At 36.6% G+C, this 18,572-nt stretch overlaps 1 protein-coding gene across 4 annotated transcripts in view; it reads right to left on the bottom strand.

Moving 5' to 3' along the window:
* The window catches only part of smtnb (smoothelin b), a 354,299-nt gene that overhangs the window by 15,211 nt on the left and 320,516 nt on the right, over window positions 1-18,572 (bottom strand). For 3 of the 4 annotated variants that reach the window (XM_060843539.1, XM_060843542.1, XM_060843541.1), the window contains 3 exons: window positions 17,941-18,064; window positions 16,787-16,938; window positions 7,759-7,924 (listed from right to left, as the gene is read on the bottom strand). In XM_060843539.1, the coding sequence (XP_060699522.1) occupies window positions 7,777-7,924; window positions 16,787-16,938; window positions 17,941-18,064 (424 nt within the window). In that variant the 3' untranslated portion in view covers window positions 7,759-7,776. The remainder of the gene's footprint in view (window positions 1-7,758; window positions 7,925-16,786; window positions 16,939-17,940; window positions 18,065-18,572) is intronic. The other variant, XM_060843540.1, reaches the window with a different exon arrangement.

The following is an 18,572-nucleotide window of genomic DNA, read 5'->3' as shown; positions in this document are numbered from 1 at the left end:
TCTGAAAGAAGAAATTCTTCCTCATCTCTGTCTTATATGCAAGGCCCCTCATTCTGAAATTATGCCCTCTGGTCCTAGACCTTCCCACACAGGGAAACAATCTTTCAGTATCTATCCATTTAAGGACCCTGTTTCAATAAGTGCACTTCTCATTCTTTTAAACTTCAATGAGTGCAGGCCCAAACTACTCAACCTCCCTCATAAAACAATCCCTCCATAATTGAGGTCAACAGAGTAAACCATCTCTGGACTGCCTTCAATGACAATACATCTTTTCTTTGGTAAGGGAACTATTGTTTTGAGGATTCCCCTGGATGTGGAGTCTAGAACCAGGAGTTACAGCCTCAAACTATAGGATAGGCTAAATAAGGAAACATTTCATCATTCAAAGAGTGATCGCACTGTGGAATTTGCTACCACAGAATGCTGTGGAAGCCAGGTCATTGAGTACATCCAACAACTAGATTTATACATTTTTAGATATTAAAGAAATCAACGGGATACTATATTTGTTTCACCTGAATTTGAAGAGAACAATGATTATCCTTAAGTGTCAATTATAAACTAAGATAGATGAATGGATGCTGAAAGTGAGGAGAAAAAGAGTGCAAGGTGGACTCATGTTGTACAGGATACCTCCTTGAGCCTCAAGACTTGTCACTCCCAGGATATCCTTCAGAATTGCACTTTCCCAACTGTCAACAACTTTACATTATTATTCATATTAATATGAAATATTGATGCTGAGGCATTGAAGGCTGACAGAAATGTGAGGAGATGACAGAAATAGTAGTGAGGATAGTTACAGGTTCAGACTGTGATTATGGAACCATAAATGGTGGAATGAAGTATGCTATAGTGATTGCCGCATCAAAGAAACAGTGGGTTCTTGAAGTTTCTATTTGACCTGCCATGTTGAAAATTGTCTGCCAGCTATCTGCAGCTGAAGTATACTTTCTGATACTGTGATTGACTTTAAATTGGAATAGAAACCGATGATTCTCTCATCTCTGATTAGATAGACTGCAAATAAATAGTGTGACTGGTAGTGGAGTTCACCTAATTTCTATTAAGGAGGAGCTCCACTAATTTTATTTCTTTGTTCAGTCTGCATAATTAGGTGTATGCTGGCTGCACAGCTCTGAGTCTAAGCCTAAGATAGCCTGATACAAATTTCTACCCCATCAACTGAGCAGACATAACCATGCGCTTTTATCCATTTTGTAAAAACAGGCAGGTTATACAAAAGCCTAAGAAAGTAGCACAGTACTTAAATAGATAAATCCTTCTAATTTATTTTTGGCAGGAAATACATTACTATGACTGCAACCTTCCTTTTAAAGTCATTATGTGCAGCAGTCAAAGGCACACTGTGACCATCACCTCACAGAAAAAATACCATAAAAAGTCAATGTTTACAGCCTACAAAGGCAGTGACCTTCAAAGGCTGGAATAGCTCCCAGATGCCCGTTAATTTTCTTGACATAAATACTTAACGTGTAATTTTTTAGAAACACATAAAACATACACAATCATTGAACGCAGTGTTAACAATTTCAAACTTCAGTTTGATACACTGTTTAGTAGTCAAGGAGATGCATATGGTTTCACAAACAAAACTTCTATATTAATTTAAACCTTAGTTCACCCCTTCCCCCATTGTTATTTCAAATTCAAGCCAAGCTATGATGTAACCTAGCTTGAAGCTAATGCATCATTGACAGTATGCAGTGTTTGACAGACAAATCTTTATTGCTGGATTGGACTTATTCAAATTGTGATATTTAAAAGAAAGTTAGTATAACATAATTTACCATCCTGCACACAGAGCAGAGCAATTTGTTTTTAAAAGGTGTGTTCCCAGAATGGTAAAACTCTACAGCACAGAAAGAGACACTGGTCACTGCCTGCTTTCTTCACCAGAGCCATCCAAATCTATTCTCAATGCTCTGTTTTCTCTACTGTTAGTGATAATTTGGAATTGACATCATCACTGACTCCCTAGTCAGAGAGAAGTACCTTATATAACCTAATAAAAACGTAGGGTCAAACAAGCAAAAGTCTCTGTTAAAACTTTTTCTAGAACATCTTTCCTCATAACTATATTATCTTATTCTGGTTATCAACCTGCTCTGTTTACTCTGTGACTTATTATTGTTCTTATAATACTGTGTGCATTTCAGCACATCCTGTTAGAAGGAAGGCCTAGCCTATGCATCTACAAATTAATCATTTACTCTTTATAAAACCTAAAATGCAACAAGCATATTCATGGTTTTATCTATCTGTATTCATATTTTCAGGAAATTAAGCATTTGAATTTCCAGGTTCCTTCTTTATCCACCCTTCTGCATTCTTCCCTTCACAGTTTTACTACAATTCATTCTCAAAACACATTATCTGTAGTTTCTCTGCATTAAATCTGATTTGCCATGTGTGCACTTGTTTATTGTGTCCATTAGTTCAACCTATGTACTTCTGAAGCCTTTCACAGCTCTCCTCACAGCTCTGCACGAGACTGATACTACCATGTTATAGCAGAACCAACTGCAAATTTGCTGTTATAGCACTGTTTATACCTTCATCCCTCAGTTTGGTTTGTGCTTTTTAAACAAAAACATTGTTTTTTTAAGTGCTTTTTTACATATTGAGTCATTGAATGAATCATTACACGCCTCTGTGACACAGGTTTACAAATTATTTGCATGTACAAAGACTGGAATGACATCCTAATCAGAGTACAAATTTGGTACACTAAACTTAACAGACATGTATTTTGCCATAATGTGGTCTAAATTAAATCAAATGACATAATTTAACCAGAGTGTGTTTTATTAATACTGGCAGTACTTTGTTTCTGTTACTTTCTTTTAATCATCTTCAGATCTTGATTCATGCTGACATTTTACAACACCTCTCCTAGATTTTCAAGAACCTTAAAATGCTTCCATGAGCATTAGCAAACATCTGCTATTAACCCAAATGGTTACTTTTTATGATTATCCAGCTCAGCTTATCTAGATTCAGATTTTTCATTGACAAGAGAGTCAAGAATCATGGGGATAGATAAGAGAGTGAAGTTAAGGTCACAATCAGATCATCAGGATCTTAGTGAATGGCATAACAGGATCAAGGAACCAAATAACCTACTGCTTCTGTAATGTTTTATGTTCATATATATAAAACAGAGCAGATCGTATAATCAGCAGGAAGAATATAACTGAATTATTTTATGCAGAAATATGTCTTTATCAACAGCAAGTAGTCACTATGTAGAAACAAACCCATCCTCATATTCTGATGAAATATAAATAAGGATCTCATAGAAAATTACCATACAGAAGAGGCCACTCGGTTCATCAAGACTTCACTGCCAAAAATACACTACCACCTGCAATAGTCCAACACTGAGGACACTTCAAGTGTTCATTCAAGTACTTTTTAAAGATTGTGAGGTTTCCTGCCTCAACTACCATTCGAGATAGTGCATTCCAGACACTCACCACTCTTGGATGAAAAAAGATTTTCCTCAAATCTTCCTACACTTCCCACTTTTCACTTTAAAATATGCCCCTTGTTATTGACCCTTCAGTTAAGGACAGCATCTGTTTTCTATTCACCCTGTCCATACCCTTCCCAATCTTATATACACCCTCAACCTTCCCTGATCCAAAGAAAACAGCCCAAACTTATCCAACCTCTTTTCACGGTTGAAATATTCTATTCTAGAATAACAGCCTGGCGAATCTCCTTTGAAATCCAGTGCGACCTCAAGATAAATTATTTGAGAATGAGGCCCTAGGTTGTAAACATTCAGTAACAAGTTTAAATTTTCCATTTAAATCATTAACTTTCTTTCTTTTCAACAGACTAATTAAAAATAATTAAAGTCTTTTTCTGCTGTAATGTTATATGTTAAAAAGAAATTTTAAAACGGCAAGTGTGTTATAGACTTTTACAATTCAATTTTAAAGTATTTCAGTAGCACAAATATAATTTCTGTTTTCCATCCTTTGAAACTTCAGACATTCTGATATTCAATAGGCAAAATACACTGATAGAATATGAGGACAAAACACCTACTATCAACAAAAATAAACCCTTGGTTCTTTGAGAATTTTTTTTCCCCCCATTATCTCTTTATTCCAATGCCACGTCTTGGCAATTCCTCTCATTTTTATCCTGGATAGGTTCTTAAATATAAGTTACGATTTATTAAACTGATCTGCAACTTTACTCTGATAAAACAATGTCATTTAAAAGAACTGAGACAGAAAGATAGAATTTAACACCAATTAAATACCTTAAGTCAAGCTAATTGAAATGCTTGATATTCTTTCTGCCCTGTTTTGTTATAAAATATGCCACAGATAGAATTAGTGACTCCTCCCTCTCCCTGGTAAAGAGCATATTTACTTCAAAAATCACCATCATGTCAGTTGAGATCAGGTGCAAAATTACTGAGTTTCTTTTAAAACTCGCTCATGGGATGTAGTTGTCAGTGGTTGGGTTGGCATTTATTATTTATCCTTAATTGCCTTGGAGAAATTGGTGGTGAGCTAAGATTTTGAACTGTTGCACTCCCTGGTGTGTAGTTATATCCACAGTGCTGATAGGAAGTACATTCCAAGATTTTAACCCAGTGACATAACGGAAAGGCAGGATATTTCCACCTCAGATATATGTGGCTTGGAGGAGAACTATAATATTTTATAGACCTGCTGTCCATATCCTTCTGGGTGTAGAGGTTGTGAGTCTGGAAGGTTCCAATGAAAGGACTTTGGTGAGTTATGGCAGTGCATATTGTAAGATGGTACACATTGCTGTCATTGTACAGAGAAAGGAGTGAATGGTTAAGGTGGCAGATGGCTGTCAGCCACCCTGCTTTGTCATGGGTAGTGTTCAGCTTCTTTAGTATTGTTGGATCTGTACTCATCCAAACAAATGGAGAGTATTCCACCACACTTTTGACTTGTACTTTCAAGATAGTAGACAGAATTAAGGAGTCAGGAGAGAATTACTCTCAAGAATTTTGAGTCTTTGACCTACTCTTCTAAGTTTGGTATAGTTCAGTTTCTGTCCAATGGAACTCTCTAGAATGTTTTTCATGGGGTACTCAGTGATGATAGGGCCACTGAATGTCAAGGGTGATGGTTAAATTCTCTTTTGTTTGAGATATTCATTGCATGGCAGTTGTCCACTGGCAGGCAGGACACTCAATAGAATAGGCAGGAAAGTTGGTACACTGATGGTTTTGACACGCATCATCTTCAAACTCAGAAGGCCAGGCAGGAAAGGGGCAGCATTGTTAGGATGGGAAGGAAATAGTACCATAGCAAGAAATGATCAAATGGAAACTAATGGGGCTAAAGAGCGATACATCTCCTGGGCCTGATGGGATGCATTTTAGGATATTAAAAGAAGTAGCGACTCAAATAGTAGATGTATTGGTAGTAATCTTCCAAGAATCCTTTGATTCTGGAAAAGTCCCAAAAGACTGGAAAACAGGCAATGTGAGATCTTTATTTAAAAAAGGAAAGAGACAAAGACAAGTAACTTTTAGGCCAGCTGGTTTAAAGACTGTTTTTGGGAGAAGGTAAGAGTTTGTTATAAAGGACATAATAGCAAAGCATTTAAAAATACATAGTGATATCAAGCAGTGTCAGAATAGCTTCATGAAGAGGAAATCATGCCTGACAAATATATTAAAATTGTTTGAGGAAATAACGAGCAAAGTAAAAGAGATGCACTGGATGTAATACATTTGGATTTTAAGAAGGTATTTGATAAGATACTACACATTAGGCTACTTAATAAGATAAGAGCCCATGGGTATGGGAGGTAGTATATTAGCATGGGTAGAGAATTGGGTAACTAATAAAAGACAGAGAGTTGGGATAAGGAGGGCATTTTCAGGATGGCTACCTGAAACTAGTGCTACAAGGATCAGTGCTAGGGCCACAATTATTTACAAGACATATTAATTACTTAGTTAAGAAAAGTGAATGTACTACAGCCAAATTTATGGATGACACAAAAATGGGTGGTAAGGCAAGTGGCGAGGATGACACAAGGAGTCTGCAAAGAGACATAGACAGGTTAAACAAGTAGGCAAGGACATAGCAGATAGAATACAATGTGGGAAAATGTGAGGTTATACATTTTGGCAGTAAGAACAGATGAACCAAATATAGTTTAAATGGAGAAAGGCTGCAGAAATCTGCAGCACAGAGGATTTGGGAGTCGTCATGAATAAATCTCAAAAACCCATACATGTTCAGCAGATAATAGGGAAGGCTAATACTACATTTGTCTTTATTTCAGACAGAATGGAATATTAAAGTAGGGAAATCTTGCTAAAATCATACAAGGCACTAGTCAAGACCACTGGAATAGTGAACAGGTTTAGGCCCTTAATCTAAACAAAGATGTATTAGCATTGAATGCAGTGCAGAAAAAGCTCAATAGGTTAATCCTGGGTATGAAGGGATTGTCTTATGAGGAGAGGTTTGGTCTGCGCACTCTGGAGTTTAGAAGAATGAAAGATGACCTTATTGAAACATAAAAGTTTGATAGGGAACCTGACAGGTAGATTTGGAAAGGTTCTTTCCCTTTGTGGGAGAGTCTAAGACAGAAGGCATAATTTCAAAGTAAAGGGTCATCTCAGAGATAAGGAGGAATTTCTTCTCTCAGAGCAAGTGAATTTTTTGAATTATTTACCACAAAGAGCTGTAGAGGCTAGGTTATTAAAATATTCAAGGCTGAGATAGATAGATTTTTAATTAGTAAGGGAATGAGAAAGGCAGAAAAGCAGATTTGAGGATTAACAGATCAGTCATGATCTCTGTGAATGGCAGATCAGACTCAATAGCCTATATCTTATGGTTTAGTGCTCTATACAGCTCTACACTGGCTATGCATGTACCCACTGAGGCTCTGGGCAGGGCGCAGATCAAAAAATTACCCAACTGTGATTTTCACACACTTGTTTATTTACTTCAGTGGATCTTGTAATGCCAAATCTAATGCTAAGTTTGTAATGCTCGATTGAATGACCATTCTAGATTGTCACAGTGGGTAACAACCTCATTCCTTGATTGCTGATTTTCTAGCTTTTAAGATAGAGATGTGGAGAATTTCTTCTGAGAGGGTACTGAATTTGTGGATTTTATTTTACCATAGAAGGCTATAGAGGCTGGGTCTTTAAGAATATTCAAGCTGAAATAGACAGATTTTTAATCAGCTAGAGAATCAAGGGTTATGGGATAAAAGGCAGGGACTGAAGATTATCAAATTAATCATGATAGCATTGAGTGATGGAGCAGACTCAACGGGATGATTCTCCTACACTTCATGCTCAGTCTGGGAATGTTAAATCCAGCTCAAAGAAACAAAACTGCACTAGTATGTGAATGCAGCAAAAATGCAGTGAGTTAATTATACATTTTTATTTTAAAAATAAAACATCACATTGTGAGAAGACATGAATGAGTTAGAGAAATACAGTTACATACAGAGAGACAAAATGTAAAGAGATCTGAGCAATTATTATGATTCAAAGTTCTTTGTACCACTCCAAAATAATGGCAGAGCAAGAACAACTGTACACTTAAAAACAAAAATTCAGGAGCTCTACAGAAACAAATAGGAAGAAGTTCAAAGAATAACTAAAGTTAGCTTGAAAAATTTGAGTAGGGCAGCAAAATAAGAACTTTTTTTACCAAGGCCTAAAATGTCTAATTAGATAACATCTCTCACCCTTCACTCCGTTAATCGCTAGGAGGAGGTTTTGGTTTTAACCAGACCCTTCTGCACCAGACAGCGATAATATTCCTGAATGTAAGTGTAAACACATTTCCAATCGGGCTCCTTCATTCGCACCATATCTTCCACATCCAGTAGCTGTGGGCAGTCAGCATGCTTCCTAGGGGCCAGAGAGAGGGTCAAACAAGAAAGGAGACGGGACACAACAGGGAACAGAAGGAGAGAGGGAGAAAGAAAAAGCAAGAAAAAAAAACAGAAGAAAACATAAATTACATTCATCTAGTGACATACAATGAACAAAAAGAAAAACCATGCTTCATGATACACAACATCAATAACATTGTGCCCAATACAGATTCATTCAACAGGGAATGTAGCACATGACATGAGTATGCAACTACATTAAAAGCAATGATTCTAGTGGAAAACAGGGAAATATATAACCCTTTGAAGGACATACACAACAATTATGGAAGTATTAGCGATAGTTGTGGACAAAAGACTAACACAGAAAGTTAAGTAAATAAGTTAAAAGTTTTAGGGACTAAAAAGCATTATGTGAAAACGCAAAAAAAAAGAACTGAACAAAGAAAAGAAAACAGCACAGTTCCACCATTACCTCTCGACAAAAGTCAGAGATTGATGCACAGTACTATTTAATACGAAGCCCGCAGGGCCAAAAACACAGTTCTAATCAACATGTTGCTATGACCTAAAGATATGCTCCATTTTACTGTGTCAGAGACAGTGTACATAGATAGCTTATTTGCATCTTTAAAATAAAAAAAACTCTCTGTTCCAGAAGTTATATTTTTAAACTGTGATTGGTCAGAACTTAGTGAGCATTATGTATTTTTGTTTGTTATAGAGATAGTCAAATTAAACTATGCATATTTGATCTTGTCAAGTGAGAAATAAGGAATACCTGCATACATTTTACATTAAGATCCCATTCATGTGAAGGGCAAGGCTGGTGAGAATAGGGAATGCGGGATGACTAGAGAAATTGAGGCTCTGCTCAAGAAATAGGAAGCACATATCACATACAGGTAAAAACAATGACTGCAGATGCTGGAAACCAGATTCTGGATTAGAATGGTGCTGGAAAAGCACAGCAGTTCAGGCAGCATCCGAGGAGCAGGAAAATCGATGTTTCAGGCAAAAGCCCTTTATATAGACAGTTGAGATTGAGCACTATAAAAGCAGTCAGAGTATACTTAAAGGGGAAATCAAGAAGACAAAAAGGAGCATATGAAGTAGCATTGACAAATACAGTTAGGGAGAATCCAAAGAGATTCTAGAAGTATGTCAAGGGTAAAAGAGAAACAAGGGAGAGAATAGGGTCCCTCAATGCGGCCATATTTACTGTGGAGAAAGGCATGGAAGCTAGGCTACTGCGGGAAATAAATAGTGATGTCTTGAAAAGAGTTCATATTTCAGAAGAGGAGGTGCTGGGCATCTTAAAATATATAAAGGCAGATAAATCCCTGAAACCTAATCAGGTGTTTCCTAGACCTTTGTGGGAAGCTAGGGAAGAAATTGCTGGGTCCTTTGCTGAAATATTTGTATCATCTACAGCCTCAGGTGAGGTGCTGGAAGACTGGAAGTTGGCTAATGTGGTGCCTTTATTTAAGGAAGGCTGTAAGGAACTATAGACTGGTAAACCTTACATCACTGGTAGGTAAATTGTTGGAGGAGATTCTGAGGGACAGGATTTACACTTGCAAAGGCAAGGACTGATTAGGGACAGTCAACATTGCTTTGTGCATGGAAAATCGTGTCTTACTAACTTGATTGAGATATTTGAAGAAATACAAAAGTAGATTGATGAAAACAGAGCAGGAGATGTTATCCATATGGACTTCAGTAAAGCGTTCGATAAGGTTCCATATGGTAGACTGATTTGTAAGGTTAGTTCACATGGGATCTGGGGGAGCTAGCCAAATGGAATAAAAATTGGGTTGAAAGTAGGAGACACTGGGTGGTGGTGGTTCTTGGATGGGAAACCTGTGACCAGTGGTGTGCTGCAAGGATAATTTGAACATAGGAGGTACTGTTAGTAAGTTTGCCGACAACACCAAAACAGGTGGTATGGATGGTGAAGAAAATTGTCTCAGGGACCTTGATCAGATGGCCCAATGGGCTGATGAATGGCAGGTGGAATTTAATTTAGTTAAATGCACAATATTACATTTTGATCAGGCAAACCAGTGCAGGACTGAGACAGTTAATGGTAGTGCTCTGGGGAATGTTGTTGAACAAAGATACCTAGGGATGCAAGTGCACGGTCCCTTGAAAGTGGAATCGCAGGTAAACCGGCGAATACAAAAACTAAAATTTTATAGAAAAGCAAGTTTCTCATTAAGGCAGAGAGCTTTGAGCAAGCTAACCTGTCAGGGTCATTCTGGCAAAGGGTGGGTTAAAAAATTCAGAGCAACGTTTAGTATATACTTTTCTCAAAAGATCCAATTTAGATTAGTATCTTTTAACTTACATGCAAATCACTGGAATAGTAATCTCGAGCCCCAGGATAATGCCCCAGGATATATGACAAATAGTGAAATCTGAACTCAATGAGATCTGGAATTTTTAAAAAAAACTAGTCGAAAGGTCGTTAAAACTCATCTGGTTCATTAGAGAAGAAAATTGACTCTCCTTATTTGGTCTGGCCTATGTGTGAATGTGAAAACAATGTGGTTAACTCTTAGCTGTCCTCTGAAAGGCTTAACATGACACGGAGTTGTATCAAATCACAACTCTATCATATTCTGTGACACTACCACCGTGCTAAATGGGACAAACCTAAAGCAGATTTAGCAACTCAAAACCAGCAGCAACATTATATTCAATAACAAATTGTAACCTCATAGCCTAACTAATGCCCCATTCTAGCATTATCATTAAACCGGGAGATCAACCATGATTCAATAAAGAGTGCAAGAAAGTTTGTCAGGAAGAGGCATACCTAAAAATGAGATTTCAACCTGATGAAGCTACAATACTGGACTACTTGCATGCCAAACAGCAGAAGCAATATGAAATATACATGACTAAGCAATCCCACAATGAGTGGATTATGGCCTAAGCTTTGCAGTCCTACCACTTCCAGACATGAATAGTGATGGACAATAAACAATTAACATTTGGTGGAGGCTACACAAATATTTCTATCCTCAAAGATGGGGCAGAATAGCACATTATTGCAAAAACTGAGAACAAAAAAATGTTGGGAATCACAGCGGGTCAGACAGCATCCACGGAGAGAACGCAAGCTAATATTTTGAATCTGGATGACTCTACATCTGATGAAGAGTAATTTAGACTCAAAATGTTAGTTTACGTTTTCTCCATGGATGCTGCCTGACCTGCTGTGACCTCTAGCATTTTTTGTTTTCAGTTCAGATTGCAGCTTCTGCAATAATTTGCTCCTACATTAGTGCAACAGACAAGTTTGAAGTACTTGCATCCATCTATAGCTGGAAATGCTACATGGCTGATTAATCTTGGCCTCTTCTGAAGTGTACATCATCACAGATGTCAGTCCTCAATCAATTCTATTTACTCCACGTAATATCAAGAAATGGCTGAAAACTCTGGATATTGAAAGGGTACAGGTACTGATAACATTTTGCCAAATTCCTGAAAACTTGTCTTCCGGAACTAGCTGTGCCCCAGTCAAGTTTTTCCAGCCCAGATATACTAGTGGCATTTATGCAACAATGTGAAAAATTGTCCTGTGTACAAGAACAGGACAAATCCAACCTGGATAATTTCTGCTGTATTCATGTGCAGTCAATTATCATGATTGAAGGATAGTTGAAAATGATATCAAAAGGTACAAGCAAAGAACTCACTGATGCTCAGCTTGGTTTCTACAAAGGCAACTTACAGCCTTGATTCAAACATGCAAAAGAGCTGCATTCCATAAGTGAAGTGAGAGTGATTGTCCTTGACATCAAGGCCACATTTGAACCAAATGTGGTATCAAGGGGACCCAGCAAAACTAGAACCATAGCAAACACAGAATGGAATCATACCTAGCACAAAGGAAGATTATTGTGGTTGTTGGAAATTAGTCATTTAAGCTCCCGTCATTAATGTAGGGATTTTTCAGGATAGTAGCCTTGGTCTAACCATCTTCTATTGTTTCATCAATGATCTTCCATCCATCATAATATCAGAAGTGGGGATATTTGCTGATGACATTGAACAGCATCAATTACAACAATTCACATATTGAAGCAGGCCTTGTTTATATGCAGCAAGACCTAGGCAACATCCAAGTTTGGGCTAATATGTGGAAGTAATATTTGTGCCTCACAGTGCCACACAATAACTATCTGCTGCAGACAAGAACCTAACCAGATCCCTTTGATATTTAATAGTATTACATTTGCTCAATCCCCACTATCAACATCATGTAGGTTAACATTGATCAGCAGATGGACTGGACCAATTATTTAAATACTGTGGCTTCAAGAGCAGATCAGAGACTAGGAATTTTGTGGTGAGTAACTTACTTTCGATCTCCCTAACACCTGTCCAGCATCTATAAGGCTCAAGTCAGGAGTGTGAGGGAATACTTTCCACGTGCTTGAATAGGGGCAGCTCCAAAAAACACTCAAGAAGCTTAAAACAATCTATGACAAAGCAGCCACATTACTGGCACCCGTTCACCACTGATGCACAGTGGCAGTGACATGTACTAGCTTAAATGAACTATGAGTTCCCCTGATTCTGGCTTGGAACTATATCACCATTTTATCAATGTCGCTGCATCAAATTCCTGGAACTCTGTCTCTAGCAGCACTTTTGGATTTCCAATGCCCAAAGGAACAGACATTTAAGACGGCAGCACACCACTACCAAGCTTAAGTATTGGACACTTGTGAACTTCCATATCCCATGAATGAATGAACCTTTGTTTTTAAAACAATCATGGGTTTTCTTGTTGTGCTCCCATATGGCAAGCCCACTTCCCATTCTTGGAAAAGGTTCTAAGGGCTTTAAATGGTCGCTCTACATGTATAATCTCAATTGCCACGGACTTAATTAAGGTGAAGACTGAAGGATGGAAGAGTCCCCATCACCCACTGTCCTACCTGACTAAATGTCCACTCCACCACCAAACCTGGGCCAAGGGAGATCACTAAATCTCACCTTAAGTGTTACTTATAGAACTCACTTCAGACATTTTCTTAGATAATACATGTGAGGAAATAGCAATGTTGGGCAATGTAGTCCATCTATTATGTAGACCTATGACATGCATGACACCTCCCTACATGTTGGTTCTTCAGTTCCACTAAGAATGGAAGAAATCAGTTTTGGCAGCACACAAAGAACTGTTTGGCAACTTCCCCGAATTAACATAACTGAATGTATGTTACATTTCCATAATATTAATTAATCCAGCATTCCTGTGCCTTCAAGTAAGCATTGCAGTTTAAATAAATAAAGTCAAAAGCTATATTTTCTAAGGCTAATAACACTATTCATTATTTATCTTGCACATCCTAAAAGTTACTTTCCTTCAAAAATATATGATACAATTATTTGAAATTGTAACCAATTTCGGTTACTGAAAGGTATCTATTTTTAAAACATAAATATATTTTTAGTCACTTTTAATTAAAATGAAAGGTTCCAGGAACACCAATTCATAATTACATTGCTGATGGTATTCTGAATGTTTCAACTTCAGAAGCTGCTCCACTAAATATAAGAACTGCATATAGCAATAAAGAGAAATAAGCGCATACTTAGTATTATTTTTAAGGATTTGAACATGCTAAATTTATTTCCTGCCTTGTTACATTTTCCTAAATTTTTTAACCATCCCAATTTTATCATTTAGAAATATAGTCTTGTTCATCAAAGCACTTCCATATATACAGAAATGCCAATTCAGAATGAAACCAAAACATCCTCCATTTAATCACTGGACAAAATCAGTGATAGTTCACCACACAAATAGGATTCTAGTCCATATCCAAAATTCTCCATAGAATAAAGTTTTAGTCTCAACAAGGCTATCAAATTTCTGACTGGATGACAATTACCTGAAAGGAAGTAACAGTCATTTCAAACCACGAATATGCAACTTTTAACAGTTAGACTAAGTACATCCGGGATAATGTAGCTGGAAGAGTGTCAAGACACAAGTCTTCCCACATGCCCTCTCATCTGAGGCTTGATGCGTAATATGGCAAGACTTAGAATGGGAAAATTATTCATTTAATAACATGACGACAAGAGAGAAGGACACTTGTGCAATTGGTACCTTGAGGAAATGATGGGTTACAATGCCAGAGGAAAGGTATTAATGGGAAATAAAGAAGCATAGAGGAGAAATGTAAGATAATTTTGGGGAAAAACCAATCCAAACAAAATGAAATATTCCCATTCTGCCAAGAACACTTCTAAAGATTTATAAATTTTAAAATAATTTAAAATACTTACATTATTCCTATTTCTATAACTTATTTAAAATCAGCTCATCAAGAACAGTTCAGAAATTAACCACAAAAACATTTCTTCTTGTTGGAGAAATTAAACTAGGGAACATGACTTAAAGGAAGAGTTGTTCCTTATAGGACAGATTGTCAGTAGTCCGTGGAATTCTCTTCCTTAAGAAAACAGGAATTCCAGGCTGCATCAGATAATTTTTGATAAACCTTGATTTGCTTGTCTGTGAGGGGCAGGCAGGAAATTGGAGTTGACACCACCATCAAATTAGCCAAAATTTTACTGAAAAGCACAACCTGTTTGAAGGGCAAAATGGCCCACTTCTGTTCCAAAATGCTATGTGCCCACATCATCTTCCAGGTTTGTATAGTTCAATAGCAAACTGTACAGTGCATTAATAGGTATTCAAGTCACATATCCCCAGTCAAGAGATAAAACATGAACGCAATTGCATTAATATTACAATTTCTTGAGATTATTGATCGCATCACTTAAAACAGATGTGTGAATGAAAGTTGATTATTGAAATAACCTTCAACCCAAGAAGCTGACAGACAGTAATGAAAGCTTAGAATATATGCACTTACCAGAAAGCTCCAACTAATCTATGTTGTGCTTATCGTAAAGTTTAGCTATCAAAAATGTAATAAGCATTAGATATGCAACAAATAGGTTATGTGTTTAGTTTATCAATAATCAGTTACATGCTTGAAAACCCCAGGAAATTCTTGAAGCTTGACTAATTCTAACAATACCGATAAGTGAACAAACACTTACCATAAATGTTTAACTGGAACATCACCATTGACACTGACAGAAGCGGTAAAGAAAATTTATCTTAAACCTTAGTAGAAGATAAATGTTAATGGAAAACATTAATCAGACCTGTATTGAAGCCAGGCCTTGTACTGAAGCAGGTCTGTACCAAACCAAGCTCTTACAGAAATCAGACATGAAGCAACAGTGGACCATACATAATAAGCCAGTACAAACACCAATCCTGAATTGGAAAAAAAATCTACATGAACAGCAGATAGAACCAAAATCAAACCAGCGCTGACAGGATGAGGGTTACCTCTTGTCAATCTACAATCGGACAAGAAATAAGGGTTTTGGATTGTTATGGACCAGACTAAACCCTTTAAATTATATTCAGAAGATAGCCTCGACACCAATGTTTTCTTATTTTAAAAGTAAGCGTAAAGCACTGTGTTCCAGATGCAATTCATTCTGTCAAAATTATTTGACTTTAAGCAAAACACACTTTACTTTTACACTACAGTTAAAAGATAGACAAATTAAAAATGAAAGAAAAGTAGCTTAACTGTCACTCTATTGAAATGCTTATCAAAATAATATATACATTAACCACTGCTAATTAACTGTTCAAATATAGTAACATCTCATAAACACACCCTCGGCAAAGACAAATTCAGTAAAATAGATTGTCTCACATTCAATTCTAGCAACAGGAAGAGAACCTTAGCTTTTAGCTGTCACTGAGATAGGAATAAGAGCTTCCACATACAGCTTCAATATCCTAGCAACTGCTACTGAAGGCTAAAATTAAAAATCCTCATTCTATGGGACCCATTCAGGCTGCTTCTATTGTTTCAACTTAAAAAAAAAACTCTCAAGGCACAACAAGCTGTTTACTTTATTGGCTTTGGAGCAGTCTGCTCAACTCTTCTTCATTAAAAAAGGACAAAATACACCTCTTAAAGCCATAGCATCATCACAGGGGTACCTTCATTTTCAAACATATAGAGCTGATTTTTTGCATATACAATGAAGAAAGGTAAACCTGCATTTTTTCGTTTACATTTACAATAATTTTTGGGCACTCACCTCAAAAGCAGATAGATGTCACCACAGTTATCAGGTTTATATTAGCACACACCAATACAAATGCTAACATCAGTTGTTAACTTCTTTCACAACATGTAGCATACTTAGTGGTAACACTGATTATAGCATAGCTGGTCACTGGTGTTAAGCTGGTAAGAAATGACACAGATGTTGCATCTACACAGATATGTGAGTTACTCAGTTTGATATGAAATATATTTCAGTCATTAGATGACTCTTGCTTAAAGCATTTTTTAAAAATAGTCCCAATCCCTGAGCACAAATCCTTGAATTTGTAGACAGCACTAAGGCTTGTTCAGCTCTGTATAATAGAACACTGTAATATTTCTGTTTGGACAATGGCATTTGAGAGGAAATGTAAAGGTCCTAAAATGAACAAGATTATTATATATATTATCAAGAGGTGGTTATGCACAATTCCTTGATTCTGCAGTGAATTTACTTACAGCCTCCTCACACCAAGATTATTTTGTTGAACCATGTTTTCAATAAATATTATATGATCACTCTTGTTGGCAGTTGAGTTATGTTTTAGAAACCAAAATTCAGCATAGTTTATTACTTCATGGGTAATAATGCTCCTAGCTCATCTTTAAAATGTAATGATTTTTAAAAAAGAAAACAATGAATAATTATTGCTAGAGCCACCATTCTAAGCACATGAGGATCCAGAAATGGTACCTACTCTGCCATTTTGAATGCCACCTCGAAGTTATGCCTACGATTGTTGGGATTCAATTCTGAGTAATCAAAGGCCTCGGGGAAGAAGTTATGCACCAAAGCACAGAATGCCATCCCATCACTCCAACTAGAGGAAAAGTTCTGGATAGTCACATGCTGATGGACAAAACCAAACATAGATTTAAGTGAACAGAGGATAAGTTATTTTGAGTTGCACATTGAAATGTAACGCTTCTATTGACAAAAACAAAACTGTTCTTCAAGGAGGGAGTTTTACAACCTCACTCTTTTTAAAATCAAACTATTACAAAATTATAATAAAATAAAGAAATGTAGTTGCTGGAAATATGAAACAAGAGAAATTACTGTTGAAGCTGGCAACATCTGTGAGAAGACAGCAGAGTTGACATTTTCAGTCACTGTACTTGTTGAGTTTCACTAGCAATTTCAAAAGGTTAACTCTGCTGTCTTCCCACAGATGCTGCCAGTTTCACCAGCAATTTCTCTTTTTGTTACAAGTTATAGTTTACTTCAGCAAACCAGCAAATTTTCCTTTTTAATATCTGTTCGAAAAAACAAGTCTCATACCATGCCATTATATTTATTATTACAAATAAGAAAGTAACTGAATCATTATCTATCTTAAATGATGTAAAGTATATTCAATGTTGAAAATATTAAGTAATATGTCACTTTCAAAGTCTTGTCCTGTAATCAATGTTAGGAAGTTTATATTACATTATTTTGCTGTTTTAATAAAGTGTTAATTCAAATAGATTACAGCAGGAGATAACAAGAATAGATACAGAGAAACAATTTTCTTTTTGTTGTGGAATACAGAACAAAAAACTGCAATTATAAAATTAAGGTTTTGCCATTTACAAACAAATTTGGAAGAGTGAAATTGCAAGATCACTCTGTAATGATATGAAAAGAAATGGAGCAAATGGTGGATAAATGGAGTGCATCAGCCATGATTTATTTGATTTGTGGAACAAGCTAGAAGAGTTGCAAGACATCTTTTGATCCAGCAATACAATCTTTATTTTTTTAAAAAAATTGCCTTTCTGATGGAAATGAAATTAAATTTTCTCCCGCAGTCATGATAAGATTTTCTACATTTTTCTTCCTGTGTAGGGTGAATGTATATGAGAATACCTCATAACCACGTGTCTTGGCTCTACACCAATCAAGTAGCATCTGCTTTATACTGTTAGCATTTGGTACACCACAACTTGAGGATCTCTGCACCTTCATTTTGGCAATGGCTGGATTTCCAGGGCTGAAATTTAGAAATACAGATGAATGTTATTTGTTATAAATGGCTAAAACAATTACATTACTCATATTTACACTGCCCCATTTGCTGGGTGATTTGAAATGCTTTGCTCTTGTTGCCACTCAAAGTGAGTATTCAAGCAAGCAATTTTCTCTGGTTACCATTTCTAGTGAGATTATGAACATGCTCAAAGATACTGACTAGAGAACGTCTTTCCATATTTCTCCACAATGTATCTATATGCAAGTGATTTTATTTTGTAGTATGAATTCTGTCAGAAATGCAGGACTCCCAACCTGCTACCCTAGTCCACTACTCCATTACTCACAAGCCTCATGTCTCTCCCAAATTCAAAAACTGTAACACTTGTCCCTTTATCTCTTCCCCCATCAACGTCCAAGGTAACTCACAGGTGAAACATTGATTTAGTCAACAGTGAACATTGTTCTTCTTTCAATCCATTCTACTGTATGTGCTGCTCAAAATGGGGTCTTCTTTATTTTGAGCACCC

This window comes from Hemiscyllium ocellatum, chromosome 24, assembly GCF_020745735.1.
Source record: "Hemiscyllium ocellatum isolate sHemOce1 chromosome 24, sHemOce1.pat.X.cur, whole genome shotgun sequence".
Classification (NCBI taxonomy): domain Eukaryota; kingdom Metazoa; phylum Chordata; class Chondrichthyes; order Orectolobiformes; family Hemiscylliidae; genus Hemiscyllium; species Hemiscyllium ocellatum.
This window is presented reverse-complemented; position numbering and strand designations above follow the sequence as displayed.